The 23,509-nt window shown below is 41.2% G+C and overlaps 1 protein-coding gene across 3 annotated transcripts in view; it reads right to left on the reverse strand.

Annotated features, from left to right (window-relative positions):
- GUCY1B1 (guanylate cyclase 1 soluble subunit beta 1) overlaps positions 1 to 23,226 on the reverse strand; it is a 62,759-nt gene extending 39,533 nt beyond the window's left edge. The window contains exons 1-4 of one of the 3 annotated variants that reach the window (XM_086346995.1): positions 23,116 to 23,226; positions 22,414 to 22,487; positions 2,146 to 2,246; positions 279 to 397 (exon numbers count right to left, since the gene is read on the reverse strand). In XM_086346995.1, coding sequence (XP_086203121.1) covers positions 279 to 397; positions 2,146 to 2,246; positions 22,414 to 22,487; positions 23,116 to 23,118 — 297 coding nt within the window. In that variant the 5' untranslated portion in view covers positions 23,119 to 23,226. Of the gene's footprint in view, positions 1 to 278; positions 398 to 2,145; positions 2,247 to 22,030; positions 22,348 to 22,413; positions 22,488 to 22,729 lie in introns of those variants that run through there. The other 2 variants (XM_086346996.1, XM_086346997.1) reach the window with 2 other exon arrangements.
- Positions 23,227 to 23,509: the final 283 nt, after the last annotated feature.

A 23,509-nucleotide genomic window follows, 5' to 3' on the forward strand; every position in this document is an offset into this window, starting at 1 on the left:
ACGGATCACAACACATTGAGTCTTTCAGAGACCACTAGCTTAGAACTTGAACGTTTAGTGTCAGAACCAAAAATTAAAGAAAAAATATGAAGGAAAAATGCTAAAATGTACTCAAGACCATCTAATAATTATTATTTTATGTGAATTAGGGAAAATGCCCCTATGGTTTCATTTCAGCAGCTAGACACTCATCCAGCCAACTGAACAAAGGGATTCTAGAGCCCACGTGGGAGAAGAAGAAAATCAGAACTTTTGGACCAGGAACTCAAACTGCTCACCTGCAGAAATTCTCTGACGTTAGATCCCAGGACGCGCAGGATTGTATCATAACCAGATTCTTGACAGAAGACGAAGAACATCTTCCCAAACATTTGGAGGATTTCTCCAGCGTTGAGATCTGGTTTATAGATTTGAGAGGCAACAACAGAAACAAAACGTATTAGAGGTAGAAAATCATTAGAGGCAGGAATAAAGATAAGTGCATGACAGAAATGTTAAATATCCTCAATTTCTTTGCACAGTGAACAGATCATAGGAAAAATATCTGGCCAGGAAAATACAATGAAATCTGAGAAGAAGCATATTGACATGTTAACAGTTTAAGTCTGTACTTAAAAGCAAAGCAACCAGTTTCTCAGGTTCTGTGACAAAATTTTGAGCTTTTTCAAACTTATATGTAAGGTATAACTTACTTTTTCTGAAAAATAAGAGAAAGATCTTTAAAACCATCAAGAATGCACATGAAGATGAAAAGCGAAAGTGAACGTGTTAGTCGCTCAGTTGTATCTTTTTGTGACCCCATGGACTATAGCCTGCCAGGCTCCTCTGTCCATGGACTTCTCTAGGCAAGAATGCTGGAGTGTGAAGCCATTCTCTTCTCCAGCGTATCTTCCCAACCCAGGGATTGAACCCAAGTCTTCCACATTGGCAGGCAGAGTCTTTACCGTCTGAGCCACCAGGCAGATATTTGGGTGCAAAATCATTTTTCTTTATAAAAATATGCATGTTTAATAACCAGGTTACAAATAATATATAGCCTAAGATCCTGCCTTTTTCTTAATATTCAATTACTGTTATTTCCTAAAATTAAAATTTTTCTTAATATCAATTTTAATCAGACTTATTTAACACAGATATGCAACAATTCATTTCACCAATGCCTACTTGCTCAAAATGCACACTTTTCCAACTTTTGATAATATAAGTAACTCTGAAATGAAAATACACATACACCTTAATGTAAATAAATCTAATTATTTCTTTATGAAAAGTTTCTAAATATTTCTAAAATTTAAACATTTTTAAACAGACTTTGACTGATGATGCAAAATTATTCTCCAAAACAGTTAATTTTCCCATCAGATTTTAAATGTGTATGATTTCCCCTTTAACTCTACCCTTGACTACACTAGATTTTTAATTTTTTAATTGCCAAATTTATATAAAAATTATTTCATATTTGTGTCAATTTTGATTACTAGTGATGCTGGATATTTTTCTTATTAACAATTTACCATACTTTTACAGTAATTCTTGTATTTTACAAAAGGTAGCCTTTTCTCTTCTAGCTATTTTGACAAAGCTAAAAAGCATCCATCTAGTCTATGCAAACTGTAGCCTCGGTATAAATTAAGTACTACAATGATAAGAGATACTACTTTGAGAACAACTTTTTTCCAATGAAGCTTTTTTTTTGACTTTGCCTTCTTTGCATGAGTTTTGTCTCATGTAGATCTCAGTTTCTTGTTTCTTTTACCATTACCTAACAAAACTTGTGATTACAAAAGAGATATGGAGATAACATTTTCTACATAATACATTTTTGTAATTACTGTGATGTTGACACTGCAACATTAAGTTATTTTTACATCATTAACTTATTACATTAAGTATCAACAATTTTTTGCTTCCTCAACGCATGGCTTTTTGTGGGGAGAGGCAGAGAGCTCCTCTATTCTCTAAAGAGTTTGTAAAAAGAATAACACAACTTAGTGTAGCCTGAGCCTAATACTATATGTGACTGTCCTCCCATCAGGGTTGTACAGTGCACAACCTGTGCAACCATACAGTGTGACCTTGGACCATGCATGCCCTTGGACATCGACGTGCAGCTTAGCCAAAGAAAGAAAGTCGCGTTCAACTTACTGAGGACCTTGCTTGCAGCAGCAACCAAATCATATGTTTTAGAATCATCATAAATTATTCGGACAAGAAACTGTCCTTCTTCATCTAATTGTGCCTCTTTTCTAGAAAACAAAAACAAGGCAGACAGGGTGAAAAGTTGAAAGGAAAGAACAGATACTACACCTACAATGATTATATAAAAATAATTTTTTATTTGAAAGAGAATTCACTTCTGGCAAATTTGTTTAAATCAATTTCATGTACCTATCAAAAAAAAAAAAAATCTTATTTCACATCTCCCTCCCCAAATTAAAAATAATATATTTAAGTAATTTTAACAACAATAACATTTGTATAGTACTCTAATGCCCAGAACTATACCCGATAATGAATATAATCAAGAAATAGCTTTTGATTAAGTAAACAGTCAACAAATATATGTTGAGTCCCTATGTGTTCCAGGCACAGTTAGAGGCCCTAGAGATTCACCCTTTAGTGGGATAAAGTAGGGAGCTCTTGGGACAAATGTATTCTAAAACAGGGGACAGAAGAGGCATAAAGCTAAGATATATATTAGATAGGTCCAGTTCAATTCAGTCGCTCAGTTGTGCCCAACTCTTTGAAACCCTGAACTGTAGATGGACAGATATACAGATGATAGATGGATAGATGATAGACAGACAGATAGATACATAGATGACAGATAATGGTAACTAGTTTGGAGAAAAGTAAAGCTGGTCAAGGTGAGGAGGGGCTCAAGTACAAAACCAGAAGCATCATGGAGAAGCTGGCAGTGGAGTCAGGTGTGAAGCATCTCTGCAGGGAGCCCTGAGAGGCCTGGGCAGCTCACAGGTGCAAAGCACTGGCAGGGTGTGGGAGGAACAACCGAGGCCTCAATGAGGGGATGGACCCTCCAGCTGCACTGGGCATGGACTGAAGGCATATAAAGTGGAGCAAGGTCAGAACAAGGACAGAGCAATGTCATAGCAATGTCATAACAAGGTCAGAGAAGGACAGGGCAAGATCATATCAGAGACAGAGCGAGGTCATAGCAAGGTCAGTACAAGACATAGTAAGGTCATAACAAGGTCATAGCAATGTAACAGCAAAGACAGAGCAAGGTCAGAGAAAGGACAGAGCAAGAACAGAGCAGGGACAGAGGAAGAGACCAGCTAGGAGGCCACTGGGACATTCAGGTGAGAAAGGCTGATGACAGGACTCAGAGTGAAAGCAGTGGAGGGAGCAAGTAGCCCCGACCCCAGCTAATCTGAAGACAGCTTCCACATGTTCCTGATGAACTGGACACAGGATGGGAAGGACACCAGAGGACACAGGTTTTGGAGCAGCTGAAGGTAGCAGTCACCAGGAGCTGAACTAGGAAAGACAGTGGGATGCAGACCAAGAGATAAGATCCAGAGCTTCGTATTAAACACACGAGTCTGGGGTGCCCAGTGGAGAGATAATATCTTCCATCACATCTGTCGCGTAATAAATGCAGCAGCTCAAAATGCACATGGGGTTAGTGAAAGGAAATCAGAATTATCATTTGAAGAGTGGTCAAATGATTATATATTTATTTTGATAGAGTTGGGATGATTTTTCTAAAGTGAAGTGGAGTATTAGTCACTCAGTCGTGTTTGACCCTTTTCAATCCCATAGACTGTAGCCCACCAGGCTCCTCTGTCCATGGGATTCTCCAGGCAAGAATAGTGGAGTGGGTTCCCATTTCCTACTCCATGGGATCTTCCCGACCCAGGGATCAAACCCAGGTCTTCTGCATTGCAGAAGGATTTTTTACCATTTAAGTCACCAGGGAAGCCCATTTTTCTCAAACCAGCATCTAAAGAGGAGGAAAAAATCCATCGTTCAAAACACTGCCTGAGGTGTCAGACACCTTGTCTGGGTGAGACGCACAAACACAGGCGGAGCGCGCATCTGCACCTCTGATGCCCAACCCAGCTGTCTCAGCCCCGAAGCTCCGGGAGAGGGAAGCTGGGTGAACTATCACCTCAGGAGCTGGGACAGCTCCTCCATGCCACCCCGCAGCCTCAATGCCTTCTCCTCCTCGAAGCAGGGCTGTCACAGCAGCCACCTGTGGCCATGACACAGTGTGTGCTCCAAACAGCAGGACAGCTGATGTTCAGGTAGGATGGAGATTCCCCCAGACACTGTGTGTTCTGCAGAGTGGACCATGTATATACCTGCAGTTCCACATAACAGTACATGTAGGGCGAAATGCATGATTTTGGTGGGCACGGAGATATGAATTTCAGAGCCCAGGACTTACCTGTCAAATGAACTTGGACAAATCACAGAAAGCACGTGAGCATCTCTCTCCAGGGAGGGATGGAGTTTGGTATTAGCAGATGCAAACTATTTTATACAGAATGGATAAACAACAAGGTCCTATTGTACAGCACAGGTAACTGTCCTCAATAGCTTGTGACAAACCAGAATGGAAATGATATATATATATAACTGAATCACTCTGCTGTACAGAAGAAATTAACACAACATTGTAACTCAACTATACTTCAATATAATAAATTTTTAAAAACCCCTCTCTTCTGAAATGAAACCAATAATATAATCCTCCTTCCACAGCTGTAGAGAGAGGATGAAAGTATGTTCTAAGCTCCTGAAGCATTATGTGTCTACACTGCACCAATATTGAAGAAGGAAATGGCAACCTACTCCAGTGTTCTTGCCTGGGGAATCCCATGGACAGAGGAGACCGGCAGGATACAGTCTATGGCCTCACAGAGTTGCACACAACTGAGCAACTATCACTCACTCACTCAATGTTAATATTATATTCAAGTTGTTTATGCTTAAAAATAATTGTATATAACACAACACATACCAGATCATACAGTTTTTAAACCTCCTTTTTGATTTACTATTTGATGGACATCCTTTCATGTCAATAAATATATTTCTATACCTTGACTACATAAAATTGCTTTGGTTAGGCATGTTGACGTTTTAGTCGATATTAAATACTTTTTTTCCACAAGCCCAAACAAAATCTTGCAATCAGTATCTTTGTAGCTAATACTTCTATTTCTCTATGAAAATTCTAGGTTTAGAATTAAATTCTAATTTATTCTAGAATAAATTCCTAGAAATGGAATTGCTGATTTGCAGGATAGAGTCTAATTTTTCTCATTTTACAACTAACATTTTATTATGAAACAGCATTGGTCAACACACTGGAATTCTGAAGACTGATTTAGGGTATTTCTTTTTTTCTTTTTTTTAATTTTATTTAACTTTACAATATTGTATTGGTTTTGCCATATATCAAAATGAATCTGCCACAGGTATACATGTGTTCCCCATCCTGAACCCTCCTCCCCCCTCCCTCCCCATACCATCCCTCTGGGTCGTTCCAGTGCACCAGCCCCAAGCATCCAGTATCGTGCATCGAACCTGGACTGGCAACTCGTTTCATATTTGATATTATACATATTTCAATGCCATTCTCCCAAATCATCCCACCCTCTCCCTCTCCCACAGAGTCCAAAAGACTGTTCTATACATCAGTGTCTCTTTTGCTGTCTCGTATACAGGGTTATTGTTACCATCTTTCTAAATTCCATATATATGCATTAGTATACTGTATTGGTGTTTTTCTTTCTGGCTTACTTCACTCTGTATAATAGGCTCCAGTTTTATCCACCTCATTAGAACTGATTCAAATGTATTTCTTTTTAATGGCTGAGTAATACTCCATTGTGTATATGTACCACAGCTTTCTTATCCATTCATCTGCTGATGGACATCTAGGTTGCTTCCATGTCCTGGCTATTATAAACAGTGCTGCGATGAACACTGGGGTACACATGTCTCTTTCCCTTCTGGTTTCCTCAGTGTGTATGCCCAGCAGTGGGATTGCTGGATCATAAGGCAGTTCTATTCCAGTTTTTTAAGGAATCTCCACATTGTTCTCCATAGTGGCTGTACTAGTTTGCATTCCCACCAACAGTGTAAGAGAGTTCCCTTTTCTCCACACCCTCTCCAGCATTTATTGTTTGTAGACTTTTGGATCACAGCCATTCTGACTGGCGTGAAATGGTACCTCATAGTGGTTTTGATTTGCATTTCTCTGATACTGAGTGATGTTGAGCATCCTTTCATCTGTTTGTTAGCCATCTGTATGTCTTCTTTGGAGAAATGTCTGTTTAGTTCTTTGGCCCATTTTTTGATTGGGTCATTTATTTTTCTGGAATTGAGCTGTAGGAGTTGCTTGTATATTTTTGAGATTAGTTGTTTGTCTGTTGCTTCATTTGCTATTATTTTCTCCCATTCTTTTCACTGTCTTTTCACCTTGCTTATAGTTTCCTTTGTTGTGCAGAAGCTTTTAAGTTTAATTAGGTCCCATTTGTTTATTTTTGCTTTTATTTACAATATTCTGGGAGGTGGGTCATAGAGGATCCTGCTGTGATGTATGTCAGAGAGTGTTTTGCCTATGTTCTCCTCTAGGAGTTTTATAGTTTCTGGTCTTACATTTAGACCTTTAATCCATTTTGAGTTTATTTTTGTGTATGGTGTTAGAAAGTGCTCTAGTTTCATTCTTTTACAAGTGGTCCACCAGTTTTCCCAGCACCACTTGTTAAAGAGATTGTCTTTAATCCATTGTATATTCTTGCCTCCTTTGTCAAAGATAAGGTGTCCATATGTGCGTAGATTTATCTCTGGGCTTTCTATTTTGTTCCATTGATCTATATTTCTGTCTTTGTGCCAGTACCATACTGTCTTGATGACTGTGGCTTTGTAGTAGAGCCTGAAGTCAGGCAGGTTGATTCCTCCAGTTCCATTCTTCTTTCTCAAGATAGCTTTGGCTATTCGAGGTTTTCTGTATTTCCATACAAATTGTGAAATTATTTGTTCTAGCTCTGTGAAGAATACCATTGGTAGCTTGATAGGGATTGCAGTGAATCTATAAATTGCTTTGGGTAGTATACTCATTTTCACTATATTGATTCTTCCAATCCACCATTACTATTCAACATAGTTTTGGAAGTTTTGGCCACAGCAATCAGAGCAGAAGAAGAAATAAAAGGAATCCAAATTGGAAAAGAAGAAGTAAAACTCTTATTGTTTGCAGATGACATGATCCTCTACACAGAAAACCCTAAAGACTCCACCAGAAAACTACTAGAACTAATCAATGAATATAGTAAAGTTGCAGGATATAAAATCAACACACAGAAATCCCTTGCATTCCTATACACTAATAATGAGAAAATAGAAAGAGAAATTAAGGAAAAAATTCCATTCACCATTGCAACGGAAAGAATAAAATACTTAGGAATATATCTACCTAAAGAAACTAAAGACCTATATATAGAAAACTATAAAACACTGGTGATAGGGTATTTAATAAAATATAAAAATTTTTAAATTAAATATATAATAAAGAACAAATTAACTCATGCTCTCACTATGCCCTACTTTTTTTCTTCCAACTGGAATAAATCAAACATAAATTTTTGTAATGCACTTAGATTTTCAGAAACAGTCATCAATTCATAACTGTTAAACAGAATACAAAATTCTGCATAAAGCAGAGAAATGGCCATTTCCCTAGAAATCCCCTAACCATGAGTCAATGCATCACTCTTCTTTTTCTTGCCTTAATAAAATAAGTACCCTTATCTTTTAAGCCTTACTTCCTGGAATAATCAGCCCAACATGCTCCCTGGAGGGAGCCTAAAGTATAAATAGTAGTACGTGAAAGGAAATAATCACCCTCTCAAAAATTTCACACTGAATTCCGATAAATTATTCAATAAACTTAGTATTCCTTATTTGCTTTCATCTCAGAAATCTTTGGGTCACCCTTTTTCTTTTTTTCCCCTGGGGGAGAAGTCTTGCCACAAATAACTGAATATCTATTATGCTCCATGCACTCTTCAGAGCATGTTTAATGTATCAATGAATGAAACATAAAGATCCGTGTCCTCCTAGAGTTTACACTTTAGCTGGTGGAAACAAACAATAAGCATATGTTATTAAGGTCATAGTGTATAGTGAAGTCGCTGGGTCGTGTCCGACTCTTTGCAACCCCGTGGACTGTAGCCTACCAGGCTTCTCCATCCATGGGATTCTCCAGGCAAGAATACTGGAGTGGGTTACCATTTCCTTCTCCAGGGGATCTTCCCAACCCAGAGATCGAACCCGGGTCTCCCGCATTGGAGGCAGACACTTTAACCTCTGAGCCACCAGGGAAGTATTAAGGTCATATATTATTACAATCTGTATAAGTTATTATGTTTACATAATATATATGCAAATTTTATAATTTATTATGAGATCAGGATGAAGGGACAAGTGGGGATGTAGGAGGAGGGGCAGGATGCAAGGGTATGTAGTGACCATGCGAGGCATCCTGAAGTTATGTCCGAGCAGAGGCTCCAGGAGACCATTTATGTCTAGGATCTAATCTCTCTGGACCCAGCTCAATTCTTTCTGTAGCCCATTCTTCAAATTCTTCCTTTTTCGGAGTAAAAGCTAATTGAGGATATTACAAACATTTCATTGATAATTGGTTTCCTCCATTAAACTGAGCAGGAGAATTTACAGTGCAAAAGAAGTAAATATCCAAAAAATTACTCTCCAGCAACTTGCACTGGAGCCAGTAGACATTTTGAGAGAATGTCTCAATTCTCAACACTGCTTTTCTTCTAACTTAAAGGTAAAGTTAGGCTTGTTCAGACTCTATGCTGCCAAACATTTTGGCCTCTAGAGAGCACAGATGTGATAACAACAATCCCTCAGATGTACCTGATCTCTGAGGGAAGAAAATGTGTTTTCACCAGCTACCCAGAATCACAGAGGGTGACCAACAAATGTAGGATAAGTTGGGATGTGAGCTACTATTCAGATCACATGAACACCGTCCATAATCTAGGTAATATTACCTTATTCTCTGTCCTTCACTTTCTCATCCCACAACTTTCAAGTGTTTTTCTCATTAAAAGCAAAGGATCAATCAAACATACAGATACATCATTTCTAACAATATTTGATTTATTTTTTACATGTAGAGTTCCTTTTGTGCTTAAATTACCCAAATTCTGCCATACACCTTGACCAAATTTTATAGACTCATTGTTTATTCAGAATATATTTTTGAGCATCAATTTTGTTTTGTATGTTGATACATTTTAAAGCATACTTTTTTTACATGTGAGGAAAACACAGGCTTCTCTGAGAAATATGATAGAAAACTTTCCTGAAAATCAAAGACTTTTTCTCCTCCAATGATTTTTAGGTGACAAAAAAGTACCATATCAAGCCATAGGCAAATTGGTTTAAATTGTATTCAATACTGTTTATCTATCAAATGGCAATCAATGAAACTGCTATCATCAAATGATCTGGGTTTGTGTGATTACATTCTGTTGTTTCCCATAATTATAAAAATCCCTTGGATAAACCCAAACAAATATAGGTTTCCACAATTTCCAGTGTGACTAACAGCAGGGTGTGTTATCTTTACCTGTATACTTAACAATTGTTTGGGGGTTAAGCATTAGCTCTTTCTGGCTAGCGCATTATTTTATGAAAGAAATCTGCAGACAGTGATAAATATTTAGAGAGAGCTTTGTTTTAAGTTGGCCTAAGTGAGTCCAGATGAGGTAAAAGGGCATTTTCTTCAACCAAGTAAACCCAGATAGAAAGATGATGACCTGGTTTCATCTGCATCCCAGGTCACAGCCTTCCCTTGCACAGCAGGGGGAAGAAGGACCAGCCTCACCCCATGTCCCCAGAGGACGCGCAAGCTCACTCCTCATAGGCAGAACCAAGCAACAGCAGCACAACCCATCTAGGGAGAGGGCTCTTCACACACTCAATGCCCCAAACATCTAACTGGCAAGAGTCAGAAGGTGGGGAAGATGGAGCAGGGAGCAGGAGGAGGACAAGGAAACAGCGAGTGGAAGAAGGGGGGAGGGTCCACTCAGCATCCAAACCATTAAACCAAAGCTGTACGCAATGTGTCATTAGCTGACAGAATGCATGACTTCAGGCAGCCAAAACAAAGCAAGCTCCATCTCTCCAAAGAGCTTTAAAAATAAAGTCCTGACTTTCACCTGGAGACAAAACAGGAAACAATTCTATTCTATACATTTGTGGCCATAAAAAGTATTTGAAAATTGAGCCTGTGCCCATGAAAAATTTTCCCAGGAGCAACTGATTTCCTACTTACTTTTGAGATGGCTATTTGCTGGAATTTAAATTGATCATTTACTTACACAAATTACCTTTTCCCACAAGGGCATGTTTATTATGGTAGGATTTTTGTGGTTTTGGTTTTGTTTTTAATCACTAATGTCTAAACACAGGTGCTTAGATTAGAATATGCACTCAGTGAATGTGTGCATGTTTTAAAAGAAATGAATTAATTAAATATCCTCCACACATTTCCAAACTTCCTACCAAAAATCAAACAATCAAACATTACTGGTAGAAGTCCAATTTATTCTCAAACTGAGGGATGTCTTTACTATTTATCTTTTTTAAGTAGGTATAAAAGCTGTGAGAAATATCCAGGCAGCATTTCTCAGAACTCAAACCTAAGGGATTTTCCTTGCCTAAGGGATGTGAATGGACAGAAACTGAATTCATATTCTGATGCTGAGTTCCTGCTATTATAAAACTTTCAGGTAAGTTAAGTATACTACAGAAACTGGGGGCTAGTAGGCAAAGAAGCTTCCTAGGGAGGTGTGAGAACAGGAATTCTAATACCAGAGAGGCTAACCACAGGCGTCTTGAATACAGGAGTCTCAAAGTCTGGTCTCAGGCAGAAAAATCAGCTCATATCAATCAACCCGACTCATGACAGCTCCCAGGGCTGCTGATCCTATAAACACTGTTACCCCACCACAAGCTGTATTTAAAGACAGTATGCAGAGTCTTGACAATAAATCCCAGGATGGTCTGTCTAATTTACAGAGAGGTAAGGACATCCTCAAGGCTGGGTTGTGTCCAATCATTAAAATTAAAACCTCCCACCATGAAGCACAGATAATAACTACTTATGTCATTTACAAATTAAAAATCTACACTGCTTTTCTGGGAGCAGTTGTGAAGTATTAACGGCCCCTCGATTTTCAATAGCATGATCTGAAGATTCCCAGAAAGTCTGAGTCCCTAAAGTGAAAGTGAAAGAAAGTGAAAGTGAAGTCGCTCAGTCGTGTCCAACTCTTTGTGACCCCATGGACCGTAGCCTATCAGGCTCCTCCATCCATGGGATTTTCCAGGCAAGAGTGCTGGAGTGGATTGCCATTTCCTTCTCCAGGGGATCTTCCCGACCCAGGAATCAAACCCAGGTCTCCCGCATTGCAGGCAGACATTTTTACTGTCTGAGCCACCAGGGAAGCCTGAGTCCCTAAAGAAGACACTAAGTTGAGGGGATTTGGAGGAGAGAGGCCTTATGCTCTGACCACTCACCAGATGGTGCAGGTCAGTCCTCCAAGGCCAGTGTCTTCATTCATCCAAGTCCTGTAAGTGATGACAGTCATCCTTTCACAGGCAACACAGGTTTAACCAAAGACCCACTCTGGATACATAACGGTATTTTTTTCTGACTATGTCCAGTGGTGGCACAAGACAATCTCATAAGAAAATTGTCCCAGTTCTGAAAACACAATCTCAAACATTTCAAAGGAGCCCTGTTCAGCAGCTTCATAAGACAAATGACTCCTTCAGCCCTGTGTGTCCTTCATCCTGAACTCTGCTCACAAGCACCACAGCTCAGAGTGTTTCCAAAACCGCACAAGCTGCTCAAAAGTCCTGAATCTCTGATATTCTTTGTAGATGTAGATGTTCTATTTCTGAGTACGTGCTAAGTCGCTTCAATCATGTCTGACTCTTTGTGACCCTATGGACTGTAGCCTGCCAGGCTCCTCTGTCTATGAGGATTCTCCAGGCAAAAATACTGGAGTGGGTTGCCATGCCCTCCTCCAGAAGATCTTCCCAACCCAGGGATCAAACCCAAGTCTCTTATGTCTCCTGCATAGGCAGGTTCTTTACCACTCGTGCCACCTGGGAAGCCCTATTTCTGAGTAAATCCACCTTTAAAAATGTAACAACCACATGTACCTGCACAAGTGCGTGAAAAGTATAGGAAAACAAAAACAAAGACAGTAGTAGTAACACACATGTATGCTGCCCATCCTCATGCTATGTTGTCTTTGGAAAAGAGAAACTTGTTGAGTCCTTCGTGTTTACGGGAAAGCACATAGTACTATCATTACAAGCCCACCTGTGCCCCAGTCTCTGCTCTGATGATTAAGACATGGGTGGCTTGAGGTAGGAGTTAGTCATGAAGCCTCAGTTCCCTCATTTCTAAAATAAGAATAAGAACAAATCTGTCCTCTAGGTGGGCGTGAGGATTATGTGAGTTAACAAGAACGAAGCCTAAAAAGGACCACGACTGCAGAACACATGGTGAGTGTCCTACGTACATGAGCTGTTAGAGTCAATACTGCAGGTCCTGGGGAGCATCCTCATCCGGTTTCAAAATTTACTTTCAGCATCATAGACATCTACCTACAGTCTGAAAGTGAAAGTGAAAGTCGCTCAGTCATGTCCGACTCTTTGTGACCCCATGGACTACAGTCCATGGAATTCTAGGCCAGAATACTGGAGTGGGTAACCTTTCCCTTCTCCAAGGGATCTTCCCAACCCAAGGATTGAACCCAGGTCTCCCACATTGCAAGATTCTTTACCAGCTGAGCCACCAGGGAAGCCCATCTACAATCTAGACACAGCCTTTAAACAGAACCACACAGGCCTGCCTTTGAGACACTTGCTAAAGGAGTCAGTCTTGTCCTGAATCCAACCCAGTGTCTTGAGGGTTTATGCAATTGGTAATCCAAAAGCAGTGTTCTTAATCCTTTTATTATATCCATGTGTGAACTCTGACCCTTCCAAATAGAGATGTTATAATTTACTGCTATATCTTCTGCTATTGCTTATATAAGAAATGCCCATTTCAACAGAGCTTATATTTTATTAAATAGAAGCTGAAGATGTCACCATTCTGACATAGTAAATCCTTGTTACAGGAAAGAAATACGTGTGATACATACAGACGTGCTCTATTCTCTGAAAATCTGAAAGATAATTAATGCACATATATTACACACACACACAGAGGCCTTCTGCTAGCTATAGATGCTACAGCTTGGTGGGATAAGACAGAGAGCAATCAAATAACAGCACAAATAAGTAAGTAGAAACTTGTGCGCGTACTATGAAGGAAAAGTACAGTTCTGGAGGTGAAAGAAGCCGTACCTTAAGTAAGATTTGTAGAGGTGGCGCTAGTGGTAAAAGAATCTGCCTGCAATGTGGGAGACCCGGGTTCAATCCCTGGGTCGGGAAGATCTCCTGAAGTAGAAAATGGCAACCAACTCCAGTGTTCTTGCATGGAAAATCCCATGGACAGAGAAGTCTGGTGGGCTACAGTCCATTGGGGTTGCAAAAGAGTCGGACACGACTGAGCACACACACAGACACATAGAACAGACATGTGGACATGGGTTGGGGGTGTCAGACGAATTGAAACAGTAGGATTGACATATCTCCACCAATATACATAAACCACAGCCAGTGCGAAGCTGCTGTATAACACAGGGAGCCCAGCCTGGCACTCTGTGACGAGATGGCAGGGGTCAGGGGGGGAAGGAGGCTCAAGAGGGAGGGGATGTATGTATACATACGGCTGATTCACTTCATTGTACAGCAGAAACCAACACAACATTGTAAGACAACTATACCTCAATTTTAAAGATAAAAATGTAAAAAATAAAAAAGTAAGATTTTTTTCTCACCTCCTTAAGGCTGGGAAATATTTTCATTTGGGGGCAGGAGTGGGGAGCATGGAGTGAGACCCTTCCAAGCACAGGTGTCGCCCTCCTGGATGGGAAAGGTCAGCCTGGTTGAGGAACTTGAAAACTGGTTTGAAAACTTGCCCACGAGGCTAGGGTGCTGAGAGCAAGTGGGGCTTGAGGGCTGATCGTTCCCATGTTTGGCTGATTTGAAGACTGACCACAAAGAATCTCTGTGGTCAGAGGAACAAGGTAGCATTTCATGACTCAACAATAAGTGGCAACAGATCAGACTCTCCAGCACAACCAAATGCACAGTAACAAAAAGGAACAATAAACGTGTCAGAATGTTTCCCTTTCCAGGTTATAAAGGACAACATGAGGGATCCTTGTGGTGATGGAAATGTTCTGTATCTTGACTGTGGTTGTGGATATGTGAACCTGTGCATGTGATAAAATCAAACAGATACACATAAAGGGTTTTAAGTAAAACTGAAAAATACGAATAAGATGGATGTATTAATGTCATTATACTACAGTTTGAAACATACTAGGGGAAAGAAGGTCATGGCTTCTGACCATCAATTCTTAGTACTGCATTTGAATCCATAATTATCTCAGTAATTTCAAAGACATTAACTTTGAATTAATTTCATTAATAAACTTTCGATGAAAAAATTTGTCGGGTCTCTCAAGAAATACTGATCCGTTTCCTTTTAAAATGCGTGTCAGATCACCTCTTCCTTGTTGTGTCTTATATTTCTCTGAAACACCTTTTAAAACCAGTATACAAATAAACAGTTCTCTATCTTTGATTAGTTTCACTGTTCCTACTACTTTGCTATTATAAGGGACTGTGTTCAATATCGTTATGGTTAAATCCTTCTATATACTTTAAATTACTCTTTAAGCTACATTCCTATAAGAAAAATGTCTGTATCACAATAAAATTTCTTACACATAAAAAAAAGTTTCCCTTTTTCATATAGTAGACGCCTCTAATCTCAGTATCAATATAGAAAAAGCCACTCCACTTGGCCAGACATAAACAGAGACACTGTTTCCCCTGTTTTCTGTTGAATGAACAAAGAAACAAAGCAACGATGGAAAAGCCCCCCGGCCCTATATCCTGGCAGTCATCAGCCTCTGAATGGGGCCGGTTCTAGAGTTTTCCTTAAGTGTGTTTTCCTGGTGATGTCTGCACAGTATCAACTATGACCATCACTTTCCAACATACTGACAAGAAACATCTGCAAGACCTTCTCACTCTGGAGAGCAGCAAGGGAAGGAAGGACATTGTTTGTGGGGACCAGGACCAAGGTCAGTCAATGTTCATCCATGCAGGTCTGGGAATGAGAGGGGAATACAGATCCTCAGGCCACTCCTCAGCCACTCCTGTTAATGGACAAAGCTCCTCCTCTGACACGTAATTAAGTAATATGCATCTATGATTTTTTTTCAATTTCGCAAAGATGACAGATATAAGGAAAACAAAAACCCAGATTGTTTGGCTGGGGGATACTTCAGACCATCAAAGAAAGGCCCTGAGATTAGGACCTCGGGTTCCCTGGGGGTCATGAAAAGGGGTCTGCCCTAAGCACCCAGTTCCACAGGCATAGGTGGCTTCCAGTGGACGCATTGGGCCTCCCTCCACCTTCCAGGTTGACCAGCAGGTCTTTCTAAAGAAAAAGGTCTTGATTGTAACAATTATCTAGTTCACCTATTTTTTAAAGCAATGTATTCATTTATTTGTACTGAGGAAGTTTCTGGGGATGAAATGAATATGGCTTCATGTTTGTATGTCACTTCATTAGCTCCTATTTTTTTGGTATTGTGCCCGTGGTTCAGACAGTAAAGAATCTGCCTTCAAAGCAGGACACCCAGGTTCAATCCCTGGGTTGAGAAGATCTCCTGGAGAAGGAAATGGCAACCCACTCCAGTATTCTTGTCTGGAGAATTCCATGGACAGAGGAGACTGGTGGGCTACAGTCCATGGGGTCACAAAGAGTCAGACATGACTGAGCAACTAACACTTTTCACACTTTCTATCTTAAAAGGAACAGAAGATCTGCCATCAGAAGAGCAGAGCCTGGTCTGAGTCTACAGTTTTCTGACGTCATTCCTTAGACAGTCATTCCACCTCCTGAGACTCAACTTTATCATTAAACAAAGAGCACTGAGCTCACTTATTTATGTAGAAAGTAAAACAGACAAACTCAGAGAAACAGTGTAGAGTGGTCAGTAGGGTTGGAAGTGGGGAAACAGGGAGGTGTTGCTCCAAGAGTACAGACAACCAGTTACAAGATGAATAGGTCTGGGTATCAGTGCACAGCTTGGTGATTACAGCTAACACTGTATCCCAGACTTAAACGCTGCTAAGAGAGTAGGTTTTAAACCTTCTCACCACAAAAAATAGTCACTATGCCACAGGATGGAAGTTTCAGTGAATATTATGGTGGGAATCGTTCTGCAATTTAAAAATGTGTCTAAACCATACATAAAACACATTAAACTTACACAGTGTTATGTGCCAATTATATCTCAATAAAGTTGGAAAAAAATGAGCTAGAAAGGCCTTTCTTACTTCAAATGGGTATTGTGGCACTCATGTGAAATTAGTGAGGAGAGGACTTCGGAAATTTTAAACAGCTTTTATAATAAAAAGGATTTAATATTTTAAAACCCACTTGAGCAAGAATACAGGAAGGTATAAAAATTTAATTATATTGCCACGGGTATATGAAAATCTGATTAAAACAAGGCAAAATATGGTACTTGACTTGGTTTTGTTTTGATAAAATGAATATTAAGAGCATACGAGGACTTCCTTGGCAGTCCAGTGTTTAAGACTCCACACCCCCAATGCAGAGGGCACAGGTTCAATTCCTGGTAGGGAAACTAAGATCCTGCATGCTGCATGGTACAGCCTAAAATACAAAACTAAATCAAAAAAAGAGCATATAGAAACAACCTAAGTGTCCATCAACAGATGAATAGATAAAGAAGATGCAATATATATATACAATGGGATATTACTAGCCATAAAAATGAATAAAATTCTGCCATTTGCAATAACATGGATGAACTGGAGGGTATGATGCTCAGTGAAATGTCAGACAAAGAAAGTCAAATACAGTATGTTATGACTTACACATGGGATCCAAAATATTAAAAACTAATGAATTAAAAAAAAAGAAAAAGAACATACACTGCATCTTCAAATAACAGATAGAGACTGGGAGGTGGAAGAATATAATGTAGGATTGATTCCAAAGTAAAGCTTCAGCAGAAAAACATCATGAGATTAAGTCTTCCCATAATGTGCAGAAGGGGGAGAAGTGGGACCAGTCAGACGCAGAAAACTCGATGGGGGCCATCATAGTAAGAAATGAAAGTGCTCAGAGCTGGGAAGGAGAAGATGAGCATTTCAGAGCACCTCAAATCCAAAGGGCAGGTACCAGCTGCATGAGATGGAGAAAGGGAAAGAGAAAGTCAAATGACAAGAAGTCACTACCTGTCCTAGAGCAATGAGTGCACACTTAAACAGCTATAGTATGCGGAATCAATCAGTTATTGTCATGTAAGGGTGCTTCTTATCTTTCAGGGGACCTGGAAAGGGAAAACCTGAAAACTCTGGTTCTAGAGTAACACAAGTAACAGCTACCATTTACTAAGCACTTATTCATCAAGAACTGTGTTAAGCACTTTGCAGACATCATTCAATATAAAACCCCATGAAGTAGTTATTATCCATTTCCTTATAGAGTTTAGTCTTGGGAAGTTTATGCAACTGGGAAAGTCACATATAACTAGCCTACAGCCAAGCATCTGCTTACATGAACCATAATGATTAATTCGTGATTAGCAAATTCACCAAGGAGCATTATTTTCAAAACTGGAAGATCAGAATATACTGTCCAACAGCCAAATGTTTCCACATTTGAGTTACAGGCAAAAAAAATCAAGATATAATAAGATTAGAAACAGTCTGATATCTCTAGACTGTATTTGAAAGCAAGGATTATATCATACACATTTTGGGGGAAGCTTTCCAAATCAACATGGGTTTCCTTTGTGAAAAAAAGAAGATGAAAAAGAAAGATAGAGCACAGGAAACTATACTCAGTATTTTATAATAACTTGTAAGAAAAAAAGTGTCTGAAAATGAATATATGCTGCTGTTAAGTCGCTTCAGTCGTGTCTGACTCTGTGTGACCCCATAGACGGCAGCCCACCAAGCTTCCCCGTCCCTGGGATTCTCCAGGCAAGAACACTGGAGTGGGTTGCCATGTCCTTCTCCAATGCATGAAAGTGAAAAGTGAAAGTGAAGTTGCTCAGTCGTGTTGGACTCTTAGCGACCCCATGGACTGTAGCCTACCAGGCTCCTCTCTCCATGGATTTTCCAGGCAAGAGTACTGGAGTGGGTTGCCATTGCCTTCTCCGAAAATGAATATATACATACACACATATATTTATGTATAAATGAATTACTGTTCTATATACCTGAAATCAACATGAGACTGTAAGTCAACTATACTTCAATTTAAAAATGCTAAAAAAGAAAAGAAAAACCAAAATAAACAAAAACTAATACATAAAACATGGAAGTTCTGCCACTCTTTGTTCTCAATTGCTATTTGGAGGTGATTCTATTCAGCCTTTTTTTTTAAATTATTTTTTATTGGAATATAAATGATCTTGTTTGCAAAGCAGAAACAGACAGATGTAGAAAACAAATTCATGAATACCAAGGGGGAAAAGGAGGATGGAAATAATTGGGAGATTGGGATTGACATATATACACTATTGATAGTATGCATAAAATAGATAACTAATGAAAATCTACGGTACAGCACAGGGAACTCTACTCAGTGCTCTGTGGTGACCTAAATGGAAAGGAAATCCAAAAAGAGGGGATATATGTATATGTATAGTTAATTCACTTTGCCATACAGTAGAAACTAACATATCATAAACTTTCTATTCTCATTACTCAAACACTTGACTATGCTCCTTAAAAATAAGCTTAACTAGAGAATGAAAGAAGACTTGAGTCAATGAATGAAAAAAGTATGCTGTCCTGTATAGGTAAATCACATAAAAACATACCAAATACGTATGCATTCTTTACACAGGGGAGTCATCTTCCTGGCAGTCTTCTAGAGGAACTCACTCCAAAACTTATCAAGTAACAGAGCCATTAGTTCATTTCCAAATCTCATACCAAGATTCTGAACCCAGTAGTTTGAATCAATGTTAGTCTAGCCAGGGTCAATGGCAGGGTGACAGAAATGGTTATTAAATTACATATTTAGGTGCTTTTCTAATATATACATATATATATATATTAGATATATACACACATATATGCACACATATATCCTGGTTTCATGTTTTCCTGAAACAATGATTGATATTTCTCATCACTTAGGAAGCATGGCTTCCAGAAAGGGCCATCTCAAAACTGAAAGGAAACGAACAAAACAGGATCTGAGGGAGATTCAGAAGTCTCTTTGGCTTTTTTACATGCAATTATGATCTAGATCAGAGGGCAAACGACAATCCGTGAGTCAAGTCCCACCCACTGCCGGGTTTTGCCATTTTGGGATCTAAGAATGGCTTTTACATTTTTTAATGGTTACATTTTAAAGATGATACACATAATATCTTCAAAATTGACTCTTGATCTGCAACACTTATAATATTTACTATCTAGCCCTTTAAGAGAAAGTTTGCTGACCCTCAGTCTTGACAATCTTTCTTTTTCTTTAACAGTGGAATTTAAAATTCTTGTGAAATGGTTATACTGTTGGTAAGAGTGTAAGTGGATAGGGAGTTTACAATGAAGTATTTCTGGCTCTTACCATTTAGGATTTTCTGTCTGGAATCTGTTACTTTGGATTTTACTTGTCATTAAATGTTTGGTACCCTTTCTGAAGAAGGATGGATGGCCATTTCCTCCTACACCAAAAGAGTATGATATGAAATTTTATAAACATCAATTTAGATAGCTTTTCACAGTGCAAAAAGGAAGCTAGAGGAGTTTGGTATTTACTGAGATGAAAAAAAAAGTGTTTTTCATATATTCAGTTTTCATAAAAAGGTACAACTGAAAGTATCTTGGACCCATGACTACAGAGATCCTCCCTGGAGTAGGTGGTGAGGTCAGAGGAGAACTCAGAATCTCCCAGGGAGCATTTCAAAGTTAAACCCTGCCAAAGTCTCCCATCCTGGCCCAGGCAGTGAGGATCTCTGAGGCTCTAAGCATATACTCTTCCAGGGATCCCTCAGGGGTCCCAACAATGAACTGTTCTAAGGCCCTCCATGGAGAAAACTCAGCAAGGTTCTCTCATCCGGATACTAAATTGTATCCAAGACAAAATGGACCCTAACAGGAGGGATGCTGAAACCATAAAAAAAAGTCAAACTTAATACCTGAACTGCAAACACTAGTAAAACTAATAGCATTTCTCTTGCAGGGGCACATAATCCTTGAAAAAGGTTCATATGATTTGCTCCATTTTACCAGAAAAAAAAAAATGTTTCATCTGATTTAAATTATTAGCACTTAAACAGATGAAGAATACTGTTTGATGAAACTTAAAAATAAATTCATGAGTTAGAAGATATTGATGTTTAACTAAAATTAATACATTTGTAAAAAGAATGCAAGAACATTCTTAGTGTGATTTGGCAGAGTTAAGGTTTCACATCAAGGGAATTTGTAAATCGTTAGATATTTCTGACCACCTCTGTGGAAAATACGGCCAGTATAAATGAAGCACTTGATAATTTTCATTTCTAAATTTCCTACACTTTTCTCTATGAAGTACAATTTTTCATTTCTGTATTGGACTTCATCAAAATCTATAATGAGGAAGACACATGTTCTAAATCCAATTATGCATAAGACTGTTTAACCACAAGAGCTATCCTGTGCTCTGAAAATTCTGAATATATTCATTGTCATCACACATCCACTAGGAAATTTGGGAATTTCTCTTATGGATGAGAAATTACCACATGGTTGGTATACATGATGCCTTCATAAATTCACAAAGAAAATGACTTTAAAATAGTCTTATACATAGGTTACATTGTGAAAAATCTTTCTCTTGATCCCTGCCTCTCTGTAACTATCTGCCAAGCAAAGTAAAAATTATGAAGGTAGTAATAAGGTAGAGAGTTCAAGTCCCAAAGTAAGCTTTAGTGCCTAGATTCTTATTTGATTGACCCCCATAATCACAAAACCCCTACTTCTCTTTATAGCATGCAGATGCACTCCGTGGTAACATAAACGGCTCAGGGAACACGAAATAATGCTCAAGGATACTGACCCAAGGGAAGGAAAAGTTGCAGTCTACTGCTATATATTTAATTCTGGTAATTTCCATAGAAACAGATCTGTGTAAGAAATCACTGTCGTGCAACTTCATAATACAGCCTGTTAGAATTCACCGCCACTAACTGTAATATACTTAGGAAAAAACAGCATGAAAGCCATCACCTACTTGATACAACAAAATGAAATCAGTGAGCACAGGAAAAGACAGTAAATAATAACAGTGTGTTCTCTGTCCACCTGGGTACCACTCTGCTGCTGCTGCTGCTAAGTCGCATCAGTCGTGTCCGACTCTGTGCGACCGCATAGACAGCAGCCCACCAGGCTCCCCCGTCCCTGGGATTCTCCACTCTCTGTCCCTCTAACTGAACATGACAGTTACAGGGCTGTCCCAAAATGCAAGTCCACATAATGGTGGCTTTTGATGTGGCTGCTTGGTTGTGGTCAAACCGTACAAGTGAAAGGCAAATTCTACCAGAGTGAGAGAGAGAAAAAGATCTCTGTTGGACTGAAATGCTCAAGGTGTTCAGAGAGCTGGTGACCGTCACTGCAGCAGGTTGAAACCCCCAGTGGCTGCGCTGTTTCCGTTCACATCCCAAGCACTGGGCTCACAGCTCCAGACGAAAACTAGGATACCTTCCTGCCTCACCGCGGTAATAGAAACCAAAAATAAACGGGGTGGGGGATTCACTTTATTTCAGACGAATAAACGAGGTCGACTCACAGTTGCTCGATAGGCAGTCTCAAAAGTGAATTTCAGCAGACGGAAAAGGCTTCCCTATTTATCGTACAAGTCTGCAAACTGTGTGAACGACCAGCGAGCCGTCTTCATTCGTTCCTGCGGAGGCCTCTGCGGTCCCCGGGGCCCCTGCGCGTGGGAGCCTCCCGGGCTCGGAGCCTGGGAGCCGCCAGGGCACGGGCAGCGCGTTCCCACGCTCGGCCGGGTTGAGAGGCCTCGGTGACCCTGGGGATCCTTACCCCAGGGCCGCCCCGCCCCACCCAGCCACCCCCGGCCAGGCTCGGGAGCGTGGGAGCGCGGCTGCTCCGAGGATGCGCGCCTCCGGCAGGAAGTGGGGGCGCGGCGGGGCGCGGGGACCCTACACTTACTTGATGTCTTCCCACACCTCAGGGCCGTAGTTGCGGATCACCAGCAGCTCCAGCGCGTGATTCACGAATCCATACTGCGGGACAGGAAGACCCGAGAGTCAGGGACCGGCTGCGGTGGGAAGGGGATTGGGGGCCAGGCCGCCGCAACTGCCGCCACGGCGCCGGGGAACCTAGTACCCTGCCCCCTTCTTCCGCTCTATTTGAGGTCCGGGTGCTAAGGAGGGGTAGTACAGAGGCGCAACCTCCGCCCCATTCAGGGGCAGCTCGTCTCCGTCATTGTCCGCCCCATCCCCAGGCCACCCCCTCCCACGCTCACCTGTCCCCGCGCCAAGGCAGGTTGCGCCCCAGGAGAGCTCGGCGGAGGGGGCGCGAGCCCGACGCCTCTCCGGCCGCAGCGCCCAGACCCACACACGCGGGCCGGCCCTGGCCGGGCGCCCCTGCGCCTCGGCCGCTCGTCCCCTTCCGGAGCTCGGGAAGGCGCGCGCCGTGCGGACACCCGGGAAGCCAGGCACCAACCGCCCCCGCAGCTAACCCCCGACTTTCCCGTCTACCCGCTCTGGATGCAGGCAAACGCAAGGCCGCCCCGCTGCCAGCGCTGCGCTCCCGGGGCCCCCAGCGCGCTTCCTCGGCGCTCGGCCGGTTCCCTCAGGCAGCCAGGCCCGGCTGGCGGGAGGCGCGGTCCGAGCGGCCGAGACCACTCACCATGGTGTCAGCGCCGGCTCGGCCGAGGGACCCAGGCGGTGGCGGCGACCCCGCGCCCCCGGCCCGGCGCGCCCTGATGGCCACCTCCCTGCAGCTACCGCGAGCGGAGCCGAGGGGCTGCCACCGCCTCCCGGCTCCTGCCCAATCGGCGGCCGCGGAGGGAATTCGGATGCTCCGGTGCCGCCGCGCTCCCGCGCCTGCCCGCCCCCGCCCCCGCCTCCGTGACGAGGATTGAGGCCGCAGCAGTGACGGTGGAGAGGCCGCAGCCGGGCTCGGGCACCGATTCTGGGGCGGGGAGAACGCAGCTGCTGTGGTCTCACCAAATGTATTGTTACGCAAAAATATGCCCTCGGGGAAACACATACTAAGGAGGGGTGTGTGCGTGTGTGTGTCG

Source organism: Bos grunniens, chromosome 17 (assembly GCF_055505025.1).
Source record: "Bos grunniens cultivar Pamir isolate PY7600 chromosome 17, Bosgru_T2T1.0, whole genome shotgun sequence".
Classification (NCBI taxonomy): Eukaryota; Metazoa; Chordata; class Mammalia; order Artiodactyla; family Bovidae; genus Bos; species Bos grunniens.